The 25,218-nt window shown below is 40.9% G+C and overlaps 1 protein-coding gene across 1 annotated transcript in view; it reads left to right on the forward strand.

Moving 5' to 3' along the window:
• HSD17B12 (hydroxysteroid 17-beta dehydrogenase 12) overlaps nucleotides 1–25,218 on the forward strand; it is a 94,436-nt gene that overhangs the window by 31,965 nt on the left and 37,253 nt on the right. Inside the window, 3 exon segments of the mRNA XM_075712669.1 lie at nucleotides 3,760–3,806; nucleotides 8,396–8,471; nucleotides 24,569–24,679. Coding sequence (XP_075568784.1) covers nucleotides 3,760–3,806; nucleotides 8,396–8,471; nucleotides 24,569–24,679 — 234 coding nt within the window.

The raw sequence follows: 25,218 nt of genomic DNA on the forward strand, positions 1-25,218 counted from the left end.
GGCTGAAGCACTTTTTTTTTCCTGGTGGGCTTTTGCAATGTTTTTCATCATTTATCTGCATCAGATTTGTTTACATTTCTCAAGTTCTGTTCTGGAGGGTACTTTAACCTCTGGACTACAGGTTATTTTAATTTGAAGTAGGGCCTAAAAAGGGGGGAGCTGTCCTGTTACTCGTACTTCAGTTAGAAATCCCTGATCTTCAGCTTCTTAAGTCTCATGCTCCAGCCAATTCTATTACAATTTACCTAAGCAGTGGATTCAATAAATGAGGTAAATATCCTTGACTGAAATTGTACTTGCACTTTACTAGGCCTTTAAAGTGCTATAGATGCTTTTTGGAGTCCCTGCCTTACAGAGCATGCACTCTGAGCTGTAGTTGCTAGAAGCTGAACAACTTGCAGTGTCAGAAAACAGTATTTTAAAATGATGAGTTTGTTATCTGGAAATAAACCCATTAAGTCCGTGAATTTTGAATTGGAAGGAGGAGAAATGATCTATAAGCATTATAGGGAATGGCTGTTCTTTAGGTACCTCACTAACTGTAACGAAGGAAACAACCCCTTTCACTGAGTCACTGAAGTGGAATGTTTTCCAGATTGGGTCAACTTAGAACATGTTCAACAACTGTTGTAAGCCTAACGGGGAGTGGTACCAATACAGGTTTTCACTGTGCTCTTGTTTGTTTCATTGTTTTCCTAAAGCAATAATGAATTGTGTGATAATGCATAATGTGAAACCCAAGATCAGCAAGGCTGAAACTGAAGCTCCTTAGTCCTTGAACTAAGGGGATGGTGCCATCCTGCAGGACTGTAATGCTGTCTGGCTAAATGGGTGACAGTATTGGTACAAATTTGGTTGCAGGCAAGTGGACTCCTGGGAATGTATTCTTGGTTTCTTCTCCAAGGTCTGTTTTTTTCATCGTCTGGACCCTTGCTTGACCTTTTTGTATGTGGATTTGTTTCTGTAACAAAACTGTTACTTACACTTCCCTAATTGTGGCTGGATAGGAAGTGGCAAAATGGTGTGACACAGACACTTGGCTTTCTCAAGAAAATTCACTGGGGCTGGCAGTGCAGCAGCTAGAACTCTGTTTACTAGCTGGAGCATTGTGTGCGTGCAGTATGTGTTAGTATGCTAACAGTATGGTCCTGCATATCCTTAGCACACTGGAGCTATGGCATCTTTCAAACAAACCTGGAAACCAGGGAAGGGATAAATGTATGTGTATGTACCTTCATCTGTGGTCATCTGTCAATCTAGCTAGAGTCAGGGGCATGACTGTATCTTTCATTCTTAGCCTGTTATTGCACTGTTGGCTGGCCATTCAAGCTCAAATAGGACCTTCGCTGGCAGCTTCATCACTTGTTATTACGTCCACTTATTTATAGCTAGCAGGCACAGAAACTGAAATGGTTATGGCATTTCCTAGCTGTTACTACTCAAACAGAAATATTCTGGCTGCTGTTTGCATGCCAACTGTTATGGGTGATCTGCAAGCAGTGACTAATCAAATCACAGAATCATAGACTGGTTTGGGTTGGAAGGGGCCTTTAAAGATCATCTAATTCCAACCCCCCTGCCATGGCTGGGGACACCTTCCACTAGGCCAGGTTGCTCAAAGCCCCATCCAACCTGACCTTGAACACTTCCAGGGGTGGGGCATCCACAACTTCTTGGGGCAACCTATTCCAGTGCCTCACCACCCTCAAAGTGAAGAATTTCTTCCTTTATATCTAATCTAAATCTATCCTCTTTCAGTTTAAAGCCTTTACCCCTTGTCCTATCACTACATGCCCTTGTGAAAAGTCGCTCCCCATTTTTCCTATAGGCCCCCTTCAGGGACTGGAAGGTCTTGCTGGAGCCTTCTCCTCTCCAGGCTGAACAACCCCAATTCTCTCAGCCTTTCTTCATAGGGGAGGTGCTCCAGCCCTTGGATCATCTTTGTGGCCCTCCTCTGGACTCGCTCCAACAGGTCCATGTCCTTCCTATGTTGGGGGCCCCAGAGCTGAATGCAGTACTCCAGGTGGGGTCTCACCAGAGCAGAGTAGAGGGGCAGAATCACCTCCCTCAACCTGCTGGCCACGCTTCTTTTGATGCAGCCCAGGATATGGTTGGCTTTATGGGCTGCAAGCACACATTGCCGGGTCATGTTGAGCTTCTCATCAACCAAGACTCCCAAGTCCTTTGCAGGGCTGCTCTCAATCCCTTCTTTGCCTAGCCTGTATTTGTGCTTGGGATTGATGTGACCCATGTGCAGGACCTTCCACTTGGCCTTGATGAACTTCATGAGGTTCACACGGGCCCACCTCTGAAGCCTGCAAGGTCCCTCTGGATGGCATCCCTTCCCTCCGGCATGTTGACTACACCACACAGCTTGGTGTTGTTGGCAAACTTGATGAGGGTGCACTCAATCCCGTTGTCCATGCCACCAACAAAGATGTTTCACAGCATCAGCCCCTGAGGAATACCACTTGTCACTGGTCTCCACTTGGACATCGAGCCATTGACCGCAACTCTTTGAGTGCGACCATCCAGCCAATTCCTTATCCATCAAGCGGTCCCTCCATCAGATCCATGTTTCTCCAATTTAGAGACACGCAAATGTGTCTCCTTCTGGTGCCCTGAAGGGAAGTTATTTCTGAATCCCAGTGCCGGACAACACCTCCATCTGCTGTGAGTTTCACTCAGGTAGAGGTTGACCTGAGAGTTGAACCAACAGTCTCAGTTCAGTTTTCTGAAACATTAAACAAGCCCAATTATTTGGGCATGCGTATGTTTGGGGATAAGCAGTAGAAGCATAAACCAGGCTGGTCTGATCTGACATGAGGACAAACAGAAAAATCCACTATATTCTGTAACCACTTGGAGAGTGAGAACAGAGACAGATGAATGAGAGCTAAATGAGTGAGGATGTTGAGGTGTAGGCATAGGGTTTGGTGGGAAGGAAGAGCTGAGAGAAAAAGGAAGTGGTGCTGAATGTGCTTGCTTAAAAAGTAGTTGGAGAAGCAGATTTTGGATGGAGGAATTGCTGTTTAGTGAGCAAACTGATATGATCAGCCACTGGTATGGTGAGAGCCCTGGAATAATCCATCAGACTAATGGCATGTTGAGTCACTCAGAGCTTCTCAGCATGTGGAAAAAGAATCCTAGAAAGACTTGAGGCTTGATGCAGATCCCAGTCACCCACAGGTGAAAAAATTTAAGCTCTAGAAGCCCAGCTTACAACTGGTGGCTGCATCAGTCACTCATACTTGCTCCTGGTAAGCACAATGGTCACAGGGATCTTAAATCTACAGGAGAGTCACTAACAAAGGCCTGTTGCCCATGCCCTAAAATGTTTGTTTTATTGGGTGCTTACAGACTTTAAGATACTTCTTATTTTACTACATACTTAAAATTAAGCTGAGAGCTGGTTTAATAGTCATAACTGAGCTTTTTTTAGTTAAATGACTTGGAAATCTCTCTTAGTCTGCAAAGCTTCTGAAGAGGTGTAGTGGGCCAGAGCGCTGGCATGAGAAGGGGTGCTGAATGTGTTTCTTGAAATAGCTGTTAGGCTCATAATTTCTTCTCTTCCTCTGTTTTCTTACATATGGAAAGATTTTAGTGTGAGTTCCCTGAGAGATTTAATAAGTTGTATGCCTATTCCGGACACTTTGACATGTCTCTTGGCTGGAATGAGTACTTTAATGGCCTACTAATGAACACCCATTGCAGTTATTTCTGTGAAGTAACTAATGCCTATCTGTCTGTCTTTTTCAGTGGTCACAGGAGCTACTGATGGGATTGGAAAAGCCTATGCGGAAGAGGTAAGAACTCTTATCGCTTGGAAGTGTATCTTGATCCTTGGCAAGATGTCATGCTGTCTCAACTCTGTCAAGCAGCAGGTCATATCTCTTCATCTTATCTTAACATAGATAAGGTGGAGAAAGGTGGAGAAAGAGATCTCTTGCCTTGCCTCCCTCAGGTGACCAGCGAAAAGTTGTATCCCTTTTTGTTAGTTTCATTTATTTGTGAATACTATTTTCAGCCCTCACCTTGTCCTTCAGTTTTTATTTTTAACTTTTTTAGTTGTTACAATTATTTTAACTTTCTCAACCCTTGGTATTTCCTTTTGGTATTTCCAGGCACTGACTAATGGCATTTCTAGCTGCCTGCAGTACGTTCCAATTATTCCCTATAGTTCATGAAGTCTCTGAAGCCGGGTTTTACCTCTACCTCTTTTACTGTACTTTTGCTCTTGATGGATATGTAGGCTCCAAATATGGTACTGGAATGTATTGCTTAAGACAGAAAGTGCTTGTAAGTATGGGGCAATTTAGCCTATAAGCCCAGAGAACATCATGACAAATAGTGCTGACTACAACAATTTATAGCAAAAATAACTTTCAACTCCAGCATCAGTACCAAAGTTAGCCTGTCTGTACTCATTTTTGTGTTCTCTGAAATACCAGCATGACTTTGTGTGAGGAGATCAGCAGTGAGAGATTCCCTGTCTCTGGAATTTTTTGTTCTGCAGAGCCCAGGGGGAAAGTAGTGTTCATCGTTACGGGTAGTCCTCACCCTTCAGATTTCCCCTTCCATCCCTGTGTGCCCTGCCACCTGCACCCCTAGCCCCCAGATTCCTTTCTGCTTTGCAGAGAGTAGCACCTTGTCTTACTGGGTCAAGATAGGGGGATTTGGCTGCAAAGGGAATTAAGCCTAATCAGTGCCTGATTCTGGTGTAGAGCTGCCAGCTCATACATGCCATATATCCCAGTTACATAGCACTGAAGCAAATGATGCAACACTTAAATTTAACTGCCTAAAGCAAGTGGAGCTGTGCCCAGGGCACAGCACTATGAGGAGGAAGTCCTCTGGTGTGGGAGACATCCTCTGAACATCATGAGAGATTAGTTTCAGGATCTATATGTTAGGTTATTGGTTGAGTGAAACTACAGCTTGTTTTATGTTCTGCTGGTGTCTCTGAGAACCAGGCTGCCTTCAAACACAAATGTGTGCTGCTGGCAGACCCCTGTATACGAACCCCTATTAGGAAAGCCAATCACAAGTATGAGATCCTGCTGGGAAACACTTGACTGTTTCAGCTTCTCTGCTGTAGTTGCTGTAGGCACAGAGCACCCTAAAAGCACCCCAAAGGGTACAAATGTTCATTCTTGGGCTATAGAATAAAACATGTTTCTATTTTAAAAAATGTATTATTGTTATTTATTTACTTAGAATAAAACACATATCCGCCCTTTGACAGTTTACGTGGATAAAGAATACTTGATGAAGTCAAGTATGAATGCAGGGTGAAATGTGGAATACCTGAAAAGACTTATTAATCTTTCAATTAACTCGAGATGTCTTCATAAGACTGCCAGTAGAGGCTTGACTTTCTACTAGAAATTCCCATCAGGTTACTATAAATGCCACTGGCATACAGCTGCCTGGGCACTGATGGCTGTGATTATAATAGTGCAGATTACTTCCTTCTCCTTGGAGTTTGTGACAAATGTAATGGTGTGTTGAGAATCTCCTTTTTGAAAGTTTGACATGGTCACCAGTAAGTGATGGAAGAATGTTACAAGTTTACGGATTCTCTGGTTATACTCTGCTCTGTTGGTTACTTTCCTTCTTTTCCAAGCAAAGGGCTGTTTTTACACTTTTCACTCTTGCAGTATTAAGATCTTTATTCCTTGCTCAGCACTGATATCCCTTTCATCACTAGACCGCCCCTTCACGAAAGGTAGTGCCATAGTAAATGCAAGTTTTCTTCTCTGTTTGGGTAATGCTTGCCCAGTCTTTGATTCCAAAGCAGCATACTTTTTTTCTTTATTGGGTTTTTCTTGTTTGTTTGTTTGTTTTAAAGGCTATGGTCAGGAGTCTCTATTTGTTGCCCCTCTCATGCTGTCTGCTGTTTGCAAATCATGAGTTAAATTTCATCTCAGATGTATTTGTATGCTAGTGATAAACTAGAGTTTGTGATCCTGTTGCATACTCTGCAGTACGCTGCTATGCACATCTGCTTAGTATTGCTTTTTGTAGATCCTCTTGCTATACCTACTCTCACAGGAGCTTTAACTCTGCTTTGGTGGGCTGTCAGTGACATTCCTTTCCATCTTGGAAAGAGAGGGCTTTAACAGCAGCTATGTTTTCCTACCAAAGTGGAAAATGTGGTAGTTACTAACATGGGACTTAAGGAAATCAACACCTACATCCACCAACTCCATTAAAATGGTGACTCTTGCTTGCATCAATCCTTAGGCTACAAGAGCACCTTCCCAATGTTTGCTATTCTGGGTGAGTTTTTGTGATTAGGTTTAAGGTCTTCTCATTTGGCTTTTTCATGACCCTAGGGACACTGATCAAAGATCCAAGTATAATGGCAGGTTATCTACAAAGTAACTGGGTCTTCCTTGTTCCTTACATAAAAACGTAATTAGTTACCAGGGTCTCAGTGGATCATTATTGCTCTTTGGACTGTTGTGGTTCTTTTCAACTCGCTAGCCCTCTACCAGTGAATTCAGAGTGCTCAGCAGAAACTGATCTGGTTTCATCAGACTCAAACTGAACTTGCTGTTGAACACTGTATGTTTTCCAAGTTTGATTACTTCTCTTAAGTGGTATTTGTTCCTACTTACAGGCTCTTTCCTTGGCCATTTTATGTGCTCTGTGCTCAGAATTCCTCTTGCAAATGGGTTTCCATTTCCAGATTTCAGATGTGCTTCTCAGTGTGTCCCTTTAGTGTCAACATGGCATCAGTTTCTCTCAAGCTTACTCTTGAGGTGGAAGTTCTCTAAACATGCTGGTTCCACTAACTGAGTGCGTTAGCATGGCTTTGCTTCCTCTGCTTTTGAGACGGGTACAGCTGGATGCTTTTCTGTAAAGCTCAGGTACCTACTTAAGCAATCTGGGAGCCCAGAGGTTATGACTGCTGAAAGAAGGCATGAAAGAAAGAAAACTGCATGTCAACAGTCTGGAGCTTGCACCCATGAGGAGCATCTCTGGGACTCTTTTGCCCCACGGGACCACAGCTATTTCACACTGAGTAGATTGCTTTCAGGTTGTCCTTGGTGTCACAGGCTGAGATACTTTTAGGTAAAGTATTTGCCTTTGCCACCTTGATCCTGTGGAATGGGAGAATGCTATGTTGTTCCCTTCCCTGCTCCGCTCTCCAAGCCCGCTGCTTGGCTTTATGAAAAGTTGATTCCAGTGAGCCAGGTGCTTACGTGGAAGAGGATGTGTTCATCCCCTTTAGACAATTGTCCTCATAATGCTAGATCATTTCCTTAAGTGGAAAGTGTAAGTTACCCATAAGTCTGAATTTGGTGGTGGTTTGTTAGCAGTTCCTAGTGTGAGTGTCTTTGGTTTCATCACACCTCACTCTAAGCTCATGAGAGATCTAGTATTGGATTTCTTCTGCTTAGAGATCACACATGGGAGTGAAATACAGAGTTAGCTGACAAACTTTGTCATACATCTCTCTGAAAGATGCTTTCTTGGTTTGCCTACCTCTGCTAGAAATGTAGATGAGATGAGTCGCTTTAGGTTGTTGCTATACTATGGCTTTTGGGTTTTTTTTTAGATTTCCTTTAAGACCCATTCTCATGTGCTTCCTAAGGCAGTGAAGGAGTTTTATTGGAGCACTGAGAACTTACCTGTTTTTTATACGTAAGTGTTAAGTGTCAGAAGGGCAGTGTCAGTGTGAACTGTGGATATATTGCTTTTACTTTTCACCGGAACAGGGACTTGTAGTAGTCACAAACATCGTTTGTTTTCATTGCAGAGTAATTCAGATATGTAGCTGTCTTTCTGTAGACAGTTTTAAATTGAGTTGTTAGATCACATTACAAACTTGCAGCAGTAGGTCTGATTTGATGACCAGGATATGCTCTGGCCACAGCTCGAGTTACACAGCTTCCCTAAAAGAACTGCATAAGTAAATTAACCTTTATGCCTATGATTAGTACAAAGTAAGAGTGGAGCATGACTAAAGGAAGCAAGTATTGAGTGCTGGGGTAACTTTGCAACCTGGTTGTTCAAGTGACCATGGATATCTTAACTTGGCATGCTAAGCTTAATTATGGGTAATAACTTCTTTGACTGGCAGAGGTGTTGTAAAAGTTCTGTAAAATACCTGCTGTTGGTTTTCTATTTTATAAATGTGCCTATACACCTGTGTTGGATGAATGAGAAGGTAATAACTTTGTCATGAAGAGAATCAAGTAAGAAGTAGCATGGAAGTATTTGTCCTGGTTTACCCCTTCATGTCTTTATTAAATTGCAATTTTTTTCAAACTTGCTGGTCATATATTGTTGTGGTATTTGACAAATATGCAATTCCTTTAACTAGGGTACTAACTTGAAAGCGATTTGTGATTGTTCATATGTCTCCTGTTTTGTTTTGTTGCAGTTGGCAAGACGTGGAATGAAGGTGGCTCTGATCAGTAGGTCAAAAGAAAAACTGGACCAGGTTGCTAGTGAAATAAGTGAGTTGAAAACTTCTTCCCTAAACTTCACAGGCATGCTTATAAATAAATGCAATTGCACATGAATTTCATACATGCTAATATATACAGCTTTAATTTTGAAAAAGGTTTTCTCTTGTGCATAGTGCAAATGTTACAGATACAAGTGGTAAAGGCCTTGCAGATTAATTTTACAGGTGTTCATATTTAACCTCAGAGAACAATAGAGTTTAATTCTGGAATAAGTTCTTCTAAAACCATTAGTCTTCCATGAGAACAGCTTACCAGGTCAGACCAAAATACCACCTATCCCCATAGTAGCTGTCTAAAATCATAAGGAAGAAACCATGTAGCCATTACTTCATCTGAATATTCCCTCAGCTTGAAGCAAGTTTGATTTCCTGGGCTTCAGCCGTAAGGGTGGTTTCTTTGTAACTCAAAGTTGTTGAAAATGTGTTCTTTATGTTACTCATTGTATTACTGAGTATACAAAGTTATTGTGGGTAGCTTCCCTCCTCCTCCCCCCCCCCCCCCCCCCCCTTTTTTTTTTTTTTTTGCTTTGTTTGGATAAACTACTCAAAGATCAGGTTAGAGAGCTGTAAGCTTTTCTGGGGAGATGAGTGTGCATAGTCATAGGAATATAGCGAATGAGTTAATGTGTTCAAGAACCTGTATGAGGGATTGCTTCTTCAGTAAGTGTGTAGTAAATGGCTGTAATGCAAAAATAAGGGAGCAACTTAAATATTCCAATCACAAATGTAAAATGGATGTTTGCACGGGGTCAGTTAGGAGAAAGCTTCCTCAAGTCTCATGCTGACAAATGATTTTCCAATCAGAGTGAAGCATAACTGTAACACACAAGAATTCCTCTTGTAATCTATATCTCTTGTATTAAGGGAGATTTCATGCAACACTATTAGTTTATGCAAAGTATGTCAAGATAAAGTGAGAAATGTAGCCTTGTGTGTAGAGGTTTTTGATAAGCAGGAGTGGGAGTTGTGTATTATAAAGCAGGTTTCTCAGCATAATGATGTCGGGTAAAGAAACCTTTAAGATTATGCTTCTGTCTTACCCTCTCTTGTCTTGCTTAGTCTTTCCTAAAATGATTTGTGTGCATAATGCAGATAATTGCAAGAGCTGTTCTCTTTCAGAGGTCATAAATGTATTATTTTGGCTTGAGTTTGTTAAAGCTTTTAATAAATTTGTCAGTAGCACTGCTTTACTGTAAAGCATAATCTGCAAGTCAAGCCTCCACAAACTGTCCTTTACTAAGTTGTAAGGGGGTGCTTAGTGAGTGTAAGGAAGACTAAAAGACTCAAGGACTTCAACTTGCTTAATGGTAACTGTTTTACTAGTTTACTGAAAGACACAGGGCATACAATTCTGTTGATGTAAATGCTGCTGTCTCTGATTTTTAGTATCCAATGTAAGATGACATACGAAACTGTTTTCTAGGCAGAAAAGTCTTCCTTTCTATGTGTATGTTTAGGTGGTAGAGAGCATTCCTTCTCAGAGCAAAGATGGCATCAAGTCCTATCTTCTGCTGGACTGGAAGTAATTGGCATTGTTCATTAGTGTCCTGCATGTAAGGATGTCACTGCAGTGTCTGGATGTACTTGTGATACTCTTGTCAGTACAGTCACAGTGTAAATTAAACAGTGTGTTACTGCTCGGGTAACCTGCATCAGTACTGAAGTTTACTGCAAAGACTTACAGAAGTTGCAACAAGGTGGTCTTTTTGGTGGTTCACTGCAGTAGCTGGATGGTCGTTTGCTGCATATGTGGGCGTATGCAGTCACATTTCTTACTATGCTGTATAAAGTTGTCTTGCTAAGTAAAAGTGTAACTGATAGAAGTATCTACAGATATCTTGTTCTGCAAGCAAACACTTAAGCATGAAGTGACAAGCTTCCTGAAAGTGGTCATAGCCCTTTCTGCACCAGTCTGGAAATCTCTTCCTCCTTGGGAATTAAGCATGATGCTGACAAGACAGATAAATCTACTGCTTTGAGCTTTCAGCACTTACATGATAGCTGCCGGGGGAGTTCTTCAGATTAAAAAAATAGGTACATGTACCTATGTAGAGCAGCTTGTAATACATAATTACCGTTAGACCTCACCCAAACATTTTTCTGCTTGCTTTCCTAAACCATTCTGAAATGAGATGACTCACATTGGGTTTTCAGAACATTTCTTTTGACAATGCTGAGGTACTGAAATGTACACCTTGTTCACTGTGGCATATACTGAAGGATTAGGGTAGTCTGAATAATCAAGCAAGCCTGAGTCGCACTTTCAGATCCTGCTTGGTTTTAGCTGGACAGAATTTTCTTGTATTCAGGCTCATGTGGTCTCTGCAGTCTGTTCAGGTGTTGTCATATATAAGGTGGGTGACTTTTTTAGAGCTAAGGCTGTAACTACTTGGGTGTTTCCCTTGCAGGCTCCTAAGGTAGCTTTAAACTTCTTTGTGGTGGTTCTGCAATTGTTCTTCAAGTTGATGTGAGCTTGCTCCTCTTGAGTAATGACCCTTAATCACTTTAAGGAAGAATGGCTGTTTAACTAACTCCAGTTCTTTGAATTGTGTGAGCTGTGCATGTTTTCTGTTCCTTCCTCATTTTCACTGATCGGAGTCTTACTCATCCTAGTGAATGGATAGGTGCTGTCTGCCACAAATAACAAGAGGGCTTTTGAGGATCAGGTATGTTAATTCTATTTCAGAAGAATATTTTCTTATGCTCTTAAGATATACTTATATTAGGAGTGATATCTATGTACAAAATGCAAGTTGCATAGCCACCATCATAAGGGAAGTATTGATATGTCTTTCTGAATATTAAATGCCAGTTGACCTGGATCTGATATTTTTGTGTGTGTATGCATATTAAACTGGCTGCACTGATGTTACAGGAAGGCCAGATGTTCTGAACTTGTGGCTCAGATTGAGCAATGAAAATTAGTGGATTAATTACAAGTAGTTAAAGACTCTAGGAGACTTTCCAATGTGTCCTCAAGCATGTTGTAAAGCTGAGGGGTTTGTTTGCTTGTTTGTTTGGGGTTTTTTTTGCAGAATACTTAGGTGTTGTGGGATTTGCCATGAAAGGGAAATTCTGCTTTGGGTTCCCTAAGAAATAGAGCATAGGCCACAGACTGAAGGAAAAATTTTGAATTTCCTCTTCAGTGGTCATGGACCACCCTTTGCATGGAATTACATAGGTTTTGTGGAAACATATTTGATCTTTTAATCAAGTTTTCATACATAAACACTGACTACTAGGGTCACTACACAAAATTCTTGGTCTAGTTTAGTTCATGCTACATCACTGTTCCAGCACCCATTTAAACTATCTGTTGTATTACATCCTTAAACACTTTCAAAGGTTCAGGGAAGATCAGAAAGAAAACGTCTGTATTAATGGAGATAATTATTTGAACTCTATGTGATGACACTGTTCCCTGATTTGCTGTATTTAATAACGAGTATGGTCCAAGACATCTCAGGTGCTCTGTGCCAGCAGTTGGTTCAAGAGCCATGGGTTTGCAAGCAGAAAAGCTCCAGTTATTGCACTGCTGCCGATAGGTATGTTCTGAGCAGACTTGAGAAGATCTTTGCTGTAGAAACTCATTTCCTAGGGGCTGCAATATGAAGAATGTCGTGAAAACCAGTCAAGCAGGAAAAACAGTTTAAAGAGAGCTTGCCTGCAGGGGAATTGTCAGAAGAAGAATTTGGTATTGGTGTATATTATTAGCTGGTGGCTTCACAGGACAGGTGGTGGAGTTGTGCATGAGCTGTGGGAGGCAAGAAAAAACAGTTGTAGCTGAGTAGTGTTCCTACTTCCAAGTGTAAGTGCCTACTTACTTGTAGGTAAGTACATATAAATGCAGCACAGGAGATTCCGAGTTTGTTATTGGTTACTAAATAATTCAAAACTTTTTTTTAAAGTAAATTCCCATTTGCTGCTTTGGAGTTGGTGGTTGTTACTATTACATACACCCAGGTGATAATATTAGCTCCCAAGAAATTGTTTGGACTGAAAAAAATCTGATTTTTTTCTAATGTATTCTCACAAATGATCGTTTAACTGGAATACATTGTCTTTTAAGCCTATAATACTGTTTAAGAACTAGTGTCCAAAACTTTAATTTGATTCTGCTACATGTCTGTCTTTAAGAAATTATAGGTTTTTGCAATTAAAATCTGTGTAGTTGACTATTTACTTCCAGTAAGTTTCCTGAGCTCAGTGTGTAGTCTTCCTAAAGTTGTTTGCTTGTGGTAGTTTAATCTTGAGCTACTTTCTAACCCTAAGATTTCAGGTACATCGTAAACTTGATACCTGTCATGTTTAGACTTGGGATCTATCGTGTTCTTGCTACTCTGGCATGATTTGTGAGTACAAGAAAGGAATGGGATGTGGTGCCAAAACTAGAAATGTTCCTGCTCCATTCCCTAGGCAGGTGGGTTTTGCAGCTGGGTGACAAGATAAGGGGGAGCATTCTGAAGCAGACCTGATGCTGACCACTGTGCTCATGCCTCAGCTGTTACCGTGACCTACTGCTACAAATGGCCAATGTCCCCCATGGCAAATCTGTCCCCTGCAGGTGCTCAGCCACACCTACCTGGGGGCACTTTGCCCCTTGATCTCTGCCCTGTCACTTGCATTTCCACCCCATCCCATGCCCTGGTAAATCCTCCTAGCATCTTGGAGTTGGCAGGTAGGAGTATTTGCATGTAATAGAGGAGGCTGAAATACAGACAAACCTGGGGAGGAAGGGGACATCATCTTCTTACTTTTCTTGCACAGAAATGACAAGGTTCACTTTCAAGACTAACTGAATCCGGCAGTTATTTTGACCTTTTGTGATCTATTTCAAGGTAAATTAATGTGTTTGCAGCCTTCCATCATCTGGGCCAGGTTCAGCTTGACATACTTGAAATCCCCTATATTTCTTGGACTTGACAAAATGGCTTCAAATATTTTGGACTTGTTTTGATGCACTGAAGTCACCTTTCACATAAAGTTGTAGCATAAGGATCTTTGATTCAAAATGAGCTCTTGGTTTTCAACTCTGAATGAAGTTTCCCTTGGATGAAGTGAAGAAAGTTCCCATGGATTTGCCTTGAATGGTGTCAGCAACTTACTAAAGGAGCAGTTGTAAGACACTGTGTAAAGAGCTGACGGAGCCCGCATTAATTTTTATTAATTTGTCAATAAATGAAATAGATTAACCCTGAACACAGTCAACAGAGCATGTAAAAGACATAGAGCAATTGGGAAGGGAGCTTATTTTTAAAAGTTGGTGTTTTTCTTTTTTTTTCCCTAAGAAGCACCCTGCTTCTGTGGTTTGGCGGGGTTGGTTCCCCCCCCCCCCCCCCCCCCCCCCCGTAGTCTCTCTTTTTTTATCATCTTCTCTTGCATTTTCTCAGTAAAATTTTGCTCGGATTAATTTGAAGAAAAAGCAGAATGCTTAGAGAGAAACACTTGACATGTTCTGCAAGCTACAGGATGCAGTACTACTACACTACTACTTCACCCTTTAGGAGAATTTTGAGGCAGCAACAAGGTAGGATGAGCCACGAGTAAAATGTTCTGCAGGTGACTAGTGACATCCTTGCAAAGGACTTTGTTCACATATCAGCTGTCAGCATGCGCAGTAACAGACCACGTTGTCATAGCTGCTTTTAGGGAAGAAAACCAGGTTAAGGAAGTTTAGCAGTCGGTGTCCTGGGTTACACATAGCAGTAAGTGATCTGACAAGTTTTAGCAGACAGTGCTTTTTCACACCTGGCAAGACTGAGTTAGCCTCTTCCAGAAAGAAGGATTGGAAGCATGCTTGCTGTGAACCTCACTGCCAGAGAGCTTCTATGCAGTATTTGTTGTGTTGTGTTGATAATTTGTAAACCCATAAAGTCCAGGAGAAGAATGTGTAAAGGTTATTTAAATGTGAATTAGGGGCTTTGAGCTTCCTTTTCTGAATATAAAACACAGCAGAAGTAGCCTCTTCCACACCTCAGATACTCTGTATATTGTGCCTATAGGTTCAAGACTAACTCTGGGACCGAATGGTGTCTTGATGTTTTACATGGTAGGTAATTGCATCAATGGGGCAGATGAGTTACTTGGTACTTTTGAAACCCGGACTGAAGAACCAGGAATTAGTCATCCCTGCAAACCTTCAGGGTCACTGCTGCCTCTGCCTGGCAGTAGCTGGGTGGGGGAATAGGTTGCATTTTCTTTAATACACTGAAACTTAATGCCTGTCTCTGCTAACAATCCATTTGTAACATAAGCTTTTGTGGATGCCAAAACCAGGAGCCTTTGTGCTAGTCTCTGTGCCATTAAACACCTTCTGTTAACACCAAAGCTGCAATATATTGCTTATCGCTTTCAGTGTAAAATAAACTGAATATTACATGAAAAATTAGTATTGGATTGTTTTCACTGAGTGAAAGTCTTGTTTTGCAAATCTGGTTTACGGCAATTGGTGGAAGCTCTATTGCCAAGAGACTTAAAATTAGGTCTTTTAAGAGGCTCTACAGGGAACGGTCTCTCTCTGGCACAAGGAAAGGACTGGATGATGCAGACAGTGCTGTCCTCTTATAACTTCATTCTATGAATGTATATTTTAGTCCCTTGTCACTTTTTTTAGCAGGTTGAATTCCATTACACCAAGTCCTTTTTATCTGTCAAAGTTGTAAAAATCCCCGATAGACTTTGCTGCTGAGGAAATGGTGATAATTGCTTTTATGTTTTTTCAGGAATATGTTGTGGTGAGGAAAATAATGCTAGTTAGTAGCTCTTCATATAGAAAGGAAATGCAGTTGATCTGTTTTTAACAACAAACTCTTTATGGAAAAAAAATCCATGAATATGAAAAAAACAATTTTTAAAATGATGTAACTAATGGTTACAAGTATGCTTGCTGTGTAACTCCTTAAGCATGTGCAGCACTTCTAGTGCTGAACTGGGTACTATACTACTTTATGCATTAGATGTGGACTAATTAACAATGTATTTTCCCATACAAATAACACTTTGGAGAACCCTGAAAACTGCTTTTAAGTGTCTGTCTTTTGATTACAGTAAACAGTTTTCTGTGGATGCTGAATGCAGATGAAACTATCAGGGACATAAAAAATAATGCTGAATTAGCCTAGAAGCTTGTTTCACTTTTTAAATTTGTTTCAATTCGTGTAGAGTGACTCACTCTCAAGTCAATGTCAAGACTTTAAGGGCACAATTTTTTTGTTAATCCATACTATGACACCTTTCAGTTTCTGTAAGTGACTCTTAAATTCTTCTTACTAAATAATTCTCCTGGTCATTCTGAAATTCACTCTGTTGACTTAATTCTGGGGGGAAAAAAAGTGTGGGGTGTTTTTTTTTTTTTACTGTTCTAATAATTATAGGGCTGGAGAATTTAGACGTTTCAAAAAGTGAGGAAACATTTGTGTTTACATGTATATACATATCATGTGTACACATCGTCACAGTCAGGCAATAATAATGACATTAAGGAAAACTAAACGTTACAGGAAGTATCGGAAATAGTTCATATGCCCTTCGTAAAATGAGTTAATACACTAAAAATAGCTTGCTTCCTGCTGTGTAAAAACCAGTACCACCAATGAATATTAAAAAAAGCCTTGGGGTGGGGGGAGAAAATAATGTCAGGGAAAGAGGAGAAAAGGAATGGGACTTTGAGATGCTGCCTGTCACACAGTACTAACCTTCCCACACCTCACGTTGCAATTATCTCTGAAACAGCTTGGGATTGCACCCTGACAAGCACTTTGGGCAGCTTTAGCCATAGCGGGTATTTTGAGGTAGCCATGAGGAAAACCGTGGAAGGGCAAAGTGCTGCTGTTCTTGGAAGGCAGGGCTCCTGACCTGCGTGAGGATGGGCGCGCGCAGTGTCGCTGCTGTCTTCGCACCTAGCCCCGTTGCGGCGTACTGGAGCGAGGGGGTGTGCGTGGTGAGCGTCAAAGCTGTGCTTGCCTTAACTGCCTGAAATAACATCAACGTTTGGAAACATTGAGATGACTTGACTGTGCAGCCCCCCTGGCTGTCAGCTTCTGCAGCTGTTTTTCCAGGCTGCTTGATTTTGTGTTTTTTAGTTAGCTTTGTAATTAGGACAAGCTTGATTTAGGAAAGCTTACAGTGTTGAGCATAATATTTGGGTGAATGGGTTTATTGATTGATCCTGTGTGTTGCTAAGAATGTTTTTCTGACTTGGTAAGTGTATCTTAGAAGCTGTAATATATTTTGACGTCATGGGAGTCAGAGAGGAGCAAATGGAGGCAAGTATTAATAAAGTGTGTTTTCTTCCTATGTTTTCTAGTAACAGTACTCCTTATACACATTAAAAACTTAAATGTCCCATATGGCTCAAGGGTTGGTGGTCTTTGGCTTAGAGATCCATATTCTGCTGTGTTGTCTTTGAAAGCTGAGAAGTGAGGAATTGTCTTGTGTGCGTGTGTGTATATTGAAACTTAAAGCTGTTTAACAGAATTGTAACATTTTTAATAAGGTCTGGCAGTTTTTAGCCATTCTGTACTTCTATGATTAGATTTTTAAAACATTCACTATTTTTAAGGAATCTGTATCTATGAAATTACATGTGCAACTAGTGCAGTGTGTAAGGAATTCCCTGGCAGTGTTGCATGTGTAGTTGAATGAAAGGAATCTGAACCTATTCACTTGTGCTTGACCAAATGGGCATACACATGTGCTTTTAAAAATGTGTTGAAACATAGCAAGTTCTGTTGAATTATAGGCAGGTATCTCATTATGCTATGCAGAAACTGGTACAGTATAGCATTCCTACCTGGAGACTTCTTCTGCAAACCAGGTGCAAACAGAGCTTTCTTTTAGCTACAACTTACTTCAACTTTCATTACTCCTTAGGTTACCAGTACTCTGCTTCAGAGTTTTATAGAAATGTCTATAACTTAGGTATCGTAATAAAAATCCTACTGTGTCTGTTGCTGCGTATCTGCTGCCCTTCTGAACGCTCGTGTTCCCTTGCATGGGGACCCTGCTGTGTAGCATCTCTCTGGATGAGGGCTTAGCACTGACCTTCCCTTATCTCCTGTGCTGCTCTCCAGGCCCTGGTCTCTCTTGTTTCATCTTTTGCAGAAATGAGAAGCGTCATCTGTCATTCGGGACAAGGACTGATACAGCTACACTGAATGGGAACTCTCATCCCCCTCAGAAAGGCTAGCTTTTTAGGTATTCAGTTTGTTCATGAGCTTGGTAATCAAAACATAAATAAAATTCATGTGGCAAAAGAGTCCGGAGGTTTTGCTCTAGATTGCCTTTTCTCCTTCTGTTACCTGTGCTACTAGGATGTGATTCCTGAAGAATATTGCAGGTTCTCCAGGGTTTCAGCTCTTTTTTCTAATAAGTAGCCATATGCTCCTCTGGGAATTCTGTGACTGATTTTGGCAGTGGAGGTTTTGTATCTCATTTTACAGGTCTTTCTCAATACCTTGGACTTCACTGAGTAACTCAGAACTGTAATTAACAGCTGGTCTCTAGTCTGCTGAAAGGCAAAGCTCGTTCCTCGTGTTCTTAAGTCCCTACAAAATGATCAGAAAAAGTTAGCTCTTGTTATACCCAGCTGACTTTAACATGCTTCTGTGTGGTGAATATTATCAGTGTGTAGTAACAATCTGCTATCACCAGTCTGAAAGTATTTGGTCCTTCTGGAAAACAGATTCCAGCCATACATGACACTCGGTGTGCTACTTGTGTGAACTCTGAAAGTCCCAAATTGGATACCTTCCCAGAATGGATTCCTCTGCCTTAAAAAAACCCCAAAGACTTTGTAGAGCTATCTGCAGCCTCTCTATAGCCTTAATTTTTTCTTCATGTCTGCCCTGCATAAATACAGTACTAAAAAGCAGGAGGTTTTCATGTTTTGCTTTCATCTGTCAGCTTCTTACCCTTTATAGAAAGGTTACAAGCTCTTTCTGGAGACAGGGTACTGGATTAGGGTGAGTTTTGCCACTGCAGTGAGACCAGAAAGGTGACATCTTTCTTTGTGGATGTAGTTGAATCTCCTTACTTAAACAATTTTTTCCCCTTCTGTATGATGAAGAATGGAGAGCTATTTTTCTACTGCTTCGCTTGCATCTCTGGCCATCCTGAAGCTAAAGACCAAGTGAGACTTCTTTTATGTTTTTGCAAGCAGTTGCTTTATAACCACATCACTGTGATGGCAATATTCATATAAGGCTTTGAATGTAAAGCAATGAGATGCTGCAGTTCTAGCAAGAGGTTTTTAATGTACTTTCCCTGAGCTTGAAATAACTGTTCCCAGTACCTGCTTACAATGTGGGCCTCGTATCCTGAACCTCTGTGTTGCAAAGTTGACTGGATCTGTTTCAACCTACTCGGTGTAAATTCAAGCTGCTCTAGCCAAGTGCTTTGGAACAGGTGGTGCAAGTACCAATATGATTTTATTAGGGATGGTGATCTTCTAGTTTTCTGGTTTCCCAGCAAGACTTTGTACCACAGACCCTTTTAACACTGCTTCTGTCAGGTAAACTGAGCTGCTTCTCCTGACCACCAGGCTAGTGTCTGTTTGCTTTCGCATCTAAGTACACAGGTTACTTCTCTGGGGGAACCTTCTTTCAAGCCCAGTTTATCTGTGTCTGAAAACTTCAATTTCTTAGCATTTTCTTAGCCTGTCAACCAAGATTTCGGTTTAAGAGGCTGCTGCCTTAAATTATTTGCAAGCTTCAGGGGAAAAAAAAGAAAAAATTGAAGATGCTTACCTCCTAGCCACTCTACAATTCTTTATTAGTCTTTATTTAGGATGTAGCTCACTGTAGTTTCTAGCTTTCCACCTTTTTTTTTTTTAATTCCAGTGTGATCCTTTTTTCTGGTGTTCTAGGTAATGTGGTGCTATTTTGCACCTGAATCTTTTTAGTAGAAAGGTGTGCCCTAGTTTGCCTGATCATTTAGATTAGTATTTTCCTTGTGTAGCAAGACACTGGATACACTTCCTGTAAGTCAGACATCTCTCTGGCCTTTGGAGTTAATTAAGCTTTTGTTTCACCTAGTGGGGTTGTAACTAACTGTCTTATAGATGAGAAATCAGGTAAGTGGTGTGTCTTTTCAGATGTTGTTTGGGATGCTGCTGGTGTGCTTTCTGCCACCGAGTTGTCTTTTCTCTACCTTTCTGTCTTCAGTTCCCTGCTGCCTCAGTTGTGCCTGCTGCATGGCTGCCTGCTTGCTGAAGTGCATGGTTTCCAGCTCCACCAGTCTGTCTTCTTTGAGTATTACACTCCCTCCCTCCTCATCCCCCCACCCCCTGCAGCATCTTTCTTTTATGATCTTGCTGGCTACAAACTAACTTCATTTGGCACCTGGAGGTACTGTTTCCATCATAAGGTAGAACTAGGGGTCTCCTCTCAGCCTCTTTGGCTTAATCTGCTCTTTAGCAGCCTTCATTCTTGATTTGTAAGTAAACACTAATGTCACATCTGTGTCAGAGTAGGTATTCTTTTCCTGTGAACTATTGATGATTTAAATCGTGTGTGAATACATGAGTATCCTTTTGATAAACATCCTGAACTTGACAATCTAGTTTCTGATTTTAAAATGTCAGATTGAGTCTCTAATAAAGTTTGTTTGCAAGAACTTCCATGAACATTAGACAATGTCTGTATAAAAATTAAAAACACAGTTTAGGGAGACTATTGAGATCTGGACGTATAATATGATGCATCATTTCTTTTCAAAGCATGAGTGTATTTAAAATTTTATCATAGTAGAGACCCCTTAGAAGGAAGGTGTAGGATAGATGTGGCTTTTGTTTTTGCTGTCTCCTTTCCACCTTCCATGTGATTGTAAAATTCAATAAGGTAAGATTTGTAAAAGCTGAAAGGGGAAGATGCATAGGAGAAGTCTAACATGCATAGGAAACTAAAGACAGACATGAAAACAAGTAAATGTTAACATCTTAATGTGCTCTGGCTCAAAATTGAGAAGTAATGAAAGCAACTTACCTCTTCAGTGTTAGCAACCAAATGTCAGTGCAGTATCAACCAATGCATAGTGACAGGAATGGGAAAGAAAAAAAATACTGTTACGAGGTATGACTGAGGAAGAGGAGATGGCAGTTCAAAAACCTAATATGAGATGGAACAATCAGAATGGATCCAGGCACACCAGTTTGAAATTTGGTCAGTTCTGCTCTTGACAGGTTCAAAAGCAAAAAAAGTGGCAGCAGTGAGGTTGTATAGGTGCTGAAACTGTGTAAGGATTTGTAGTGGTTGGGCAAGCAGCTGTAGGAAGAATTGGCTGAAGGCCATCAAGGGTATACATACCTAGGAGGTTTCTGAGCAACAAACTGTTGGAGCTTGGGATAATAAATTGAATAAAAATTACGATGTACTTTCCTTATTCTTTATACCATTTTCTTCTTTATCTGCTACAGAATACCAAATACTTGTATAGATGGACCTCTGGACAGACCTGGAATGACTGCTTATTTTGAATAGTGGCACCTTAACCAAGTTTGAGACACTATTTGGAGTCCTCTTCTGAGGAGACCAAAAGTAGTGTTTTCTTCAAGGGATTATCCATAAAAGTGTTTGTATTACTGATGGTGTGTATGTGAAGAACGTGGTTAAATAGCCTATTTATTTCCAGACCACCTCATCCTGTGCAGGAATGTGTAGAATGGAAACGTGCCTCAGGAGGTCAGTTCTTCTTTACCACCTGTGCAAAAAGTGGCACTTCTTTCAGTTTATTACATTGCCCTTCTAATGTGTATTTTTTTCTACTGCCTTTGTTTGCATGACAACTGTTCTTCTATAGGTATTGGTCTGGGACATGCCTATGCCTCTGCAGTCTGACTGTGTTCTTGGGTTGCTGTCTGGATCTTTGAAAGAATCCATCCCAGTATCTTCTAAAACAGTTCAGTTTGCCTTTTTGTCTTGTACCATCCTGCTCTATCACCATTATGACTATTGGTTCGTTCAGCCTTTCCACACTTGTGAAGATGTTTTGTTGAGATTTTGTGGTCAACAACTCATTTTTCAAATGATGGTTTGGTTGCGGATGATCGTGTCTGCTTTTATTATATCACCAGGATAGTGTTGTGCATAGTTGGTCTCTTGCTAAATTACTAGAAATATTGGCAAAGGTCATACAGGCCCTGTAAATTAACTGGACATGTGCAAGTTTAGGTTAAAACTTATTTGTAGGGTCAATACTGATCTCACCTGGGATTTTTAGTAAATGAGGTGGTTAAAATGCTGGTGTGTCAGAGTTGAGAAGTGTGAAGGAGGTCTGCTGAACTTCCCTTCCCACCTTTGAGACACAACTATTGATAACATGGTGGTGTAACAATCAGTCCCCACAACTGTTGATAACATGGTGGTGTAATATGCAGTCCCCCACTAAGAAGCATTTGAAGTACCGGTTCAAAAGATGCAACATCAGATTCGCTTTTCAATGTATAATCAGGAATGCTGGACACGCTGGCAAACAGTATCAGCTCTTTCAGATCCTCTAGCTGCTGACTGCAAAAACTGGCTGATGCCCTTCTTTCGCTCCCTCTGGGTCCCAAGTATCTCGTGATCTTCAACCTGAAAGCTCCATTAAGGAGTTTCAGGTTTTCTCTTCTTGGACAGCAAAAGCCCAGTCACTGTTAGATATCCTGGATTAGGACATAGTCTGCTTGCTTCTTTATTACACTACATCTCAGAGTCTTTTTGGCAGATAAAACAATGGTGTGTTCTACTCTCTGTTCTAGCCCATCTGCTTGAGAACATCTTAGTCCTTCTTAAGATCAAGGAAATTCCCTTTTCCATCGTTCATACAGAGCAGAGCACACCTGTTCTCTGCACCTTGTGCTCTGACTGCTAGAGCAAGCTTATGCAGAAGTGACTTACTTCTATTTCCATCATCATTTGACATGGAACCATTTTATCAGGTGTATCTACTAGTCTTTTCTTGGATGTAGTGGATCATCCCACCTATCACAGGTTCTGGGACAGAGCATGGGGTACGCAGAAGTTTTACAGGATACCTGAACACTGGTGTGAAATGGGGAGGGAGAGGTTTGGTCAGTGGGTGGCACCTGCTGGGGCAAGACAGCCTTGCATGTTTGCAGTGAGCAACTGCGCAAAGGCTGCGTCCTCTGGCCATACCGGTAGGCAGTCTTCTACTTTTCATATGTTTTTATACACTGTCCTACCCACTGTCTGTCCACAAAGGGTGCTGCATCTTTTTATAGGTGTATTTCTTAACTACTTTAAATGTAATGGCTCTTTGCTAATTTTCTAAAGGCTTGAAGAGTGGTCTTATATGAACAGTGGTGTGAGGACTTTTTTTTTTTCTATTTCTACTATTAGGTCTTCAGATTTTTTTCTTACTTTGCCCTCTCGGCATCCCTGTAGTGATTTCAAAAGGCTTCAAAGATAGATCAGTAACAATCCTGATGAAGAGTGTTTAGTGCAAAAGGGCCAGTACCAATTGAGCAAATTTGTGAGGATGGTGTTTGGTCCTTTAAACCACTTGCATTTCATGAGGCATCTGAGTGGCAGTGAAGATCTGCAGATCCCACAAACCAGTTAAAAATGGCACGTGTGTAGAAGTGTGCGACTTGGGCTCTGCCCGCCCAGTCCACTTGCACATATTAGATGTGCCTCTAATGCTGCCCTTAATTCAGTGCCCTGTAAGAACTTGAATGTGTATGCTAAATATTAGAACAGCTGTGTTCAAAAATAGACCGTTTCTAGTCTGTTCTGTCCCGTGTCCCCCCCGCTCCACCCCCCCACGTTGAACTTGATTTTCTTCTGACGCGATCACAAGACTGCTGCTGCAGTAGGGTCTTAATGCTATTTATGTCGTCTTTTGACATAGCAACATCTCTCGGGGGATTTTTAAACAATGCAGCTGTTCAGGAGAGATGAAGAGGTTGAGGGTGGGGAGAGGGAAAAGGAGGAGAAATAATTTCATCCGCCATTAAGGCTATTTCGGGGGGGGGGGGGGGGAGGGGAGGCAGCCAGGAAACCAGTGAGTTCAGTAGATTCATGATTCTGCATGAATGGACGGCAGGATCATGGGAGTCACGGCTTTCCCTTGAATGGGAAGGAGCATCATGGGAATCTGGCTGCTTCTAATCTTTTTGTGAATGATTCTTTTCCTTTAACATGGCACTGCTTTTATGAATGGCTCTGGGGGCAAAGTGCTGCAATATCCTTCTCAAGCTGCATACGGGTTCCTTAAGGAGCACGAGGGTGGGAGTCAGGTGCAGCAAAACAGAGATGCTGCGATGTTAAGCTACTGTTCTGCTCTCTGGAAGTTTGAGAGGACATTGTACTGATTTTAATTCAATGTAATTGAGCTTGATGGAAGCAGAATTGCTTGTTATGTGAAGTATTTTTAATACTTGCTTTCTTTTTCTGTTTCAAAACGTAGTTGGCTATGTGTATTTTTCCTGTTCTGTTAAGGATGGAGATGACAGCATTCTGATGAATGGTTTTGGAATGATTAAACTTGAAGTCCTGCTCTTCTTGTTCACCCACATGTTCCCTTTTTGATTTATGTACTAAATATTCAAAAGGTTCTATTGCACCAGAAGTGAGAATGGAAATGGAGGGCAATAAAGAATTGTTTTGCTTGGTCTGAATCCATTCATTTACCATGTGGCTTAAGTTAGAAAAAAGTTTTCTTCTCAAGTTGTACTTGAACGCTGTTGTGTACGTGCATTTTCAGATTTCTGCTTTTTTTGGCTGTGTAAACCGGGTAATTTGTTTTCTTGCCATCTTCGTTGTCCCTTACAAACAAAGTATGAAATCATTTGAGTATATATGTTCTTGCCAGAAAGGGCTTAGTGTTGCAAACTTCTTGTGCAGGTTATGTTTTGCAAACTTCTTGTGCAGGTTATGTTTTGCAAACTTCTTGTGCAGGTTATGTTTTGCAAACTTCTTGTGCAGGTTATGTTAAAATCCAAGGATTCCTATTGCACAGGTGAAAATGTTAATGTGTAATATTAGCTACTTAATGTTTTGTAAAACCATAATAACTGATATATTCTTAATATCTGAATGGCAATTCAACTATTTCAAACTTAAACTTTTAAAACCTTTTCTTTCTTAGAGGAGAAGTACAAAGTGGAAACAAAAGTCATTGTGGTGGACTTTGGAGAGAGAGAAGATATTTACAGTAGAATGAAAGAGGGATTGGAAGGCCTGGAGATCGGTGTTTTAGGTTTGTATCTGATCTTTCTAAAATTTTCATAGTGGTGGTCTGTCTTGACATGCCTACTAACTTTTTCCCATATTGAAGTTTATTGAAACCAATTCACAAAAGCTAATGTTTGCCTGACTAAAACTATGTCGGTGCATGCTCGATATGTTTTTTAGCTTCCTGTTGATACACTACGTGAGACGGTGCTTGCATGTGTGCTTAGGTTCCAGGAATTGTGATGCTTATTGAATGTTTTTGATGTGTTTTTCTGTGATTGCTAAAGGCTCTTTAGCTTATGACTGTGTGCACAGGGACTTGACCTAATGCTGTCTTAGAACCTAAGCAAGCTCTAGATACTTAGAGTCAGCTTAGCAGTAGAGCCCTGTGGGAGAACTGTTAACTTTTAATTATAGAGCTGTTGAAGTTTAATCATTACAATATAGCATCAAGTAACTGGCTCCTGCTTCAAAAGTTTTAAATGTGTTCTGGTCATGGTGGTAAGCTGCAGTTCTTTTGCTGGCAGCAGCACAATATGTTCGAGTGTGGCTTGTGATACTGCA

This window comes from Pelecanus crispus, chromosome 6, assembly GCF_030463565.1.
Source record: "Pelecanus crispus isolate bPelCri1 chromosome 6, bPelCri1.pri, whole genome shotgun sequence".
Lineage (NCBI taxonomy): Eukaryota > Metazoa > Chordata > Aves > Pelecaniformes > Pelecanidae > Pelecanus > Pelecanus crispus.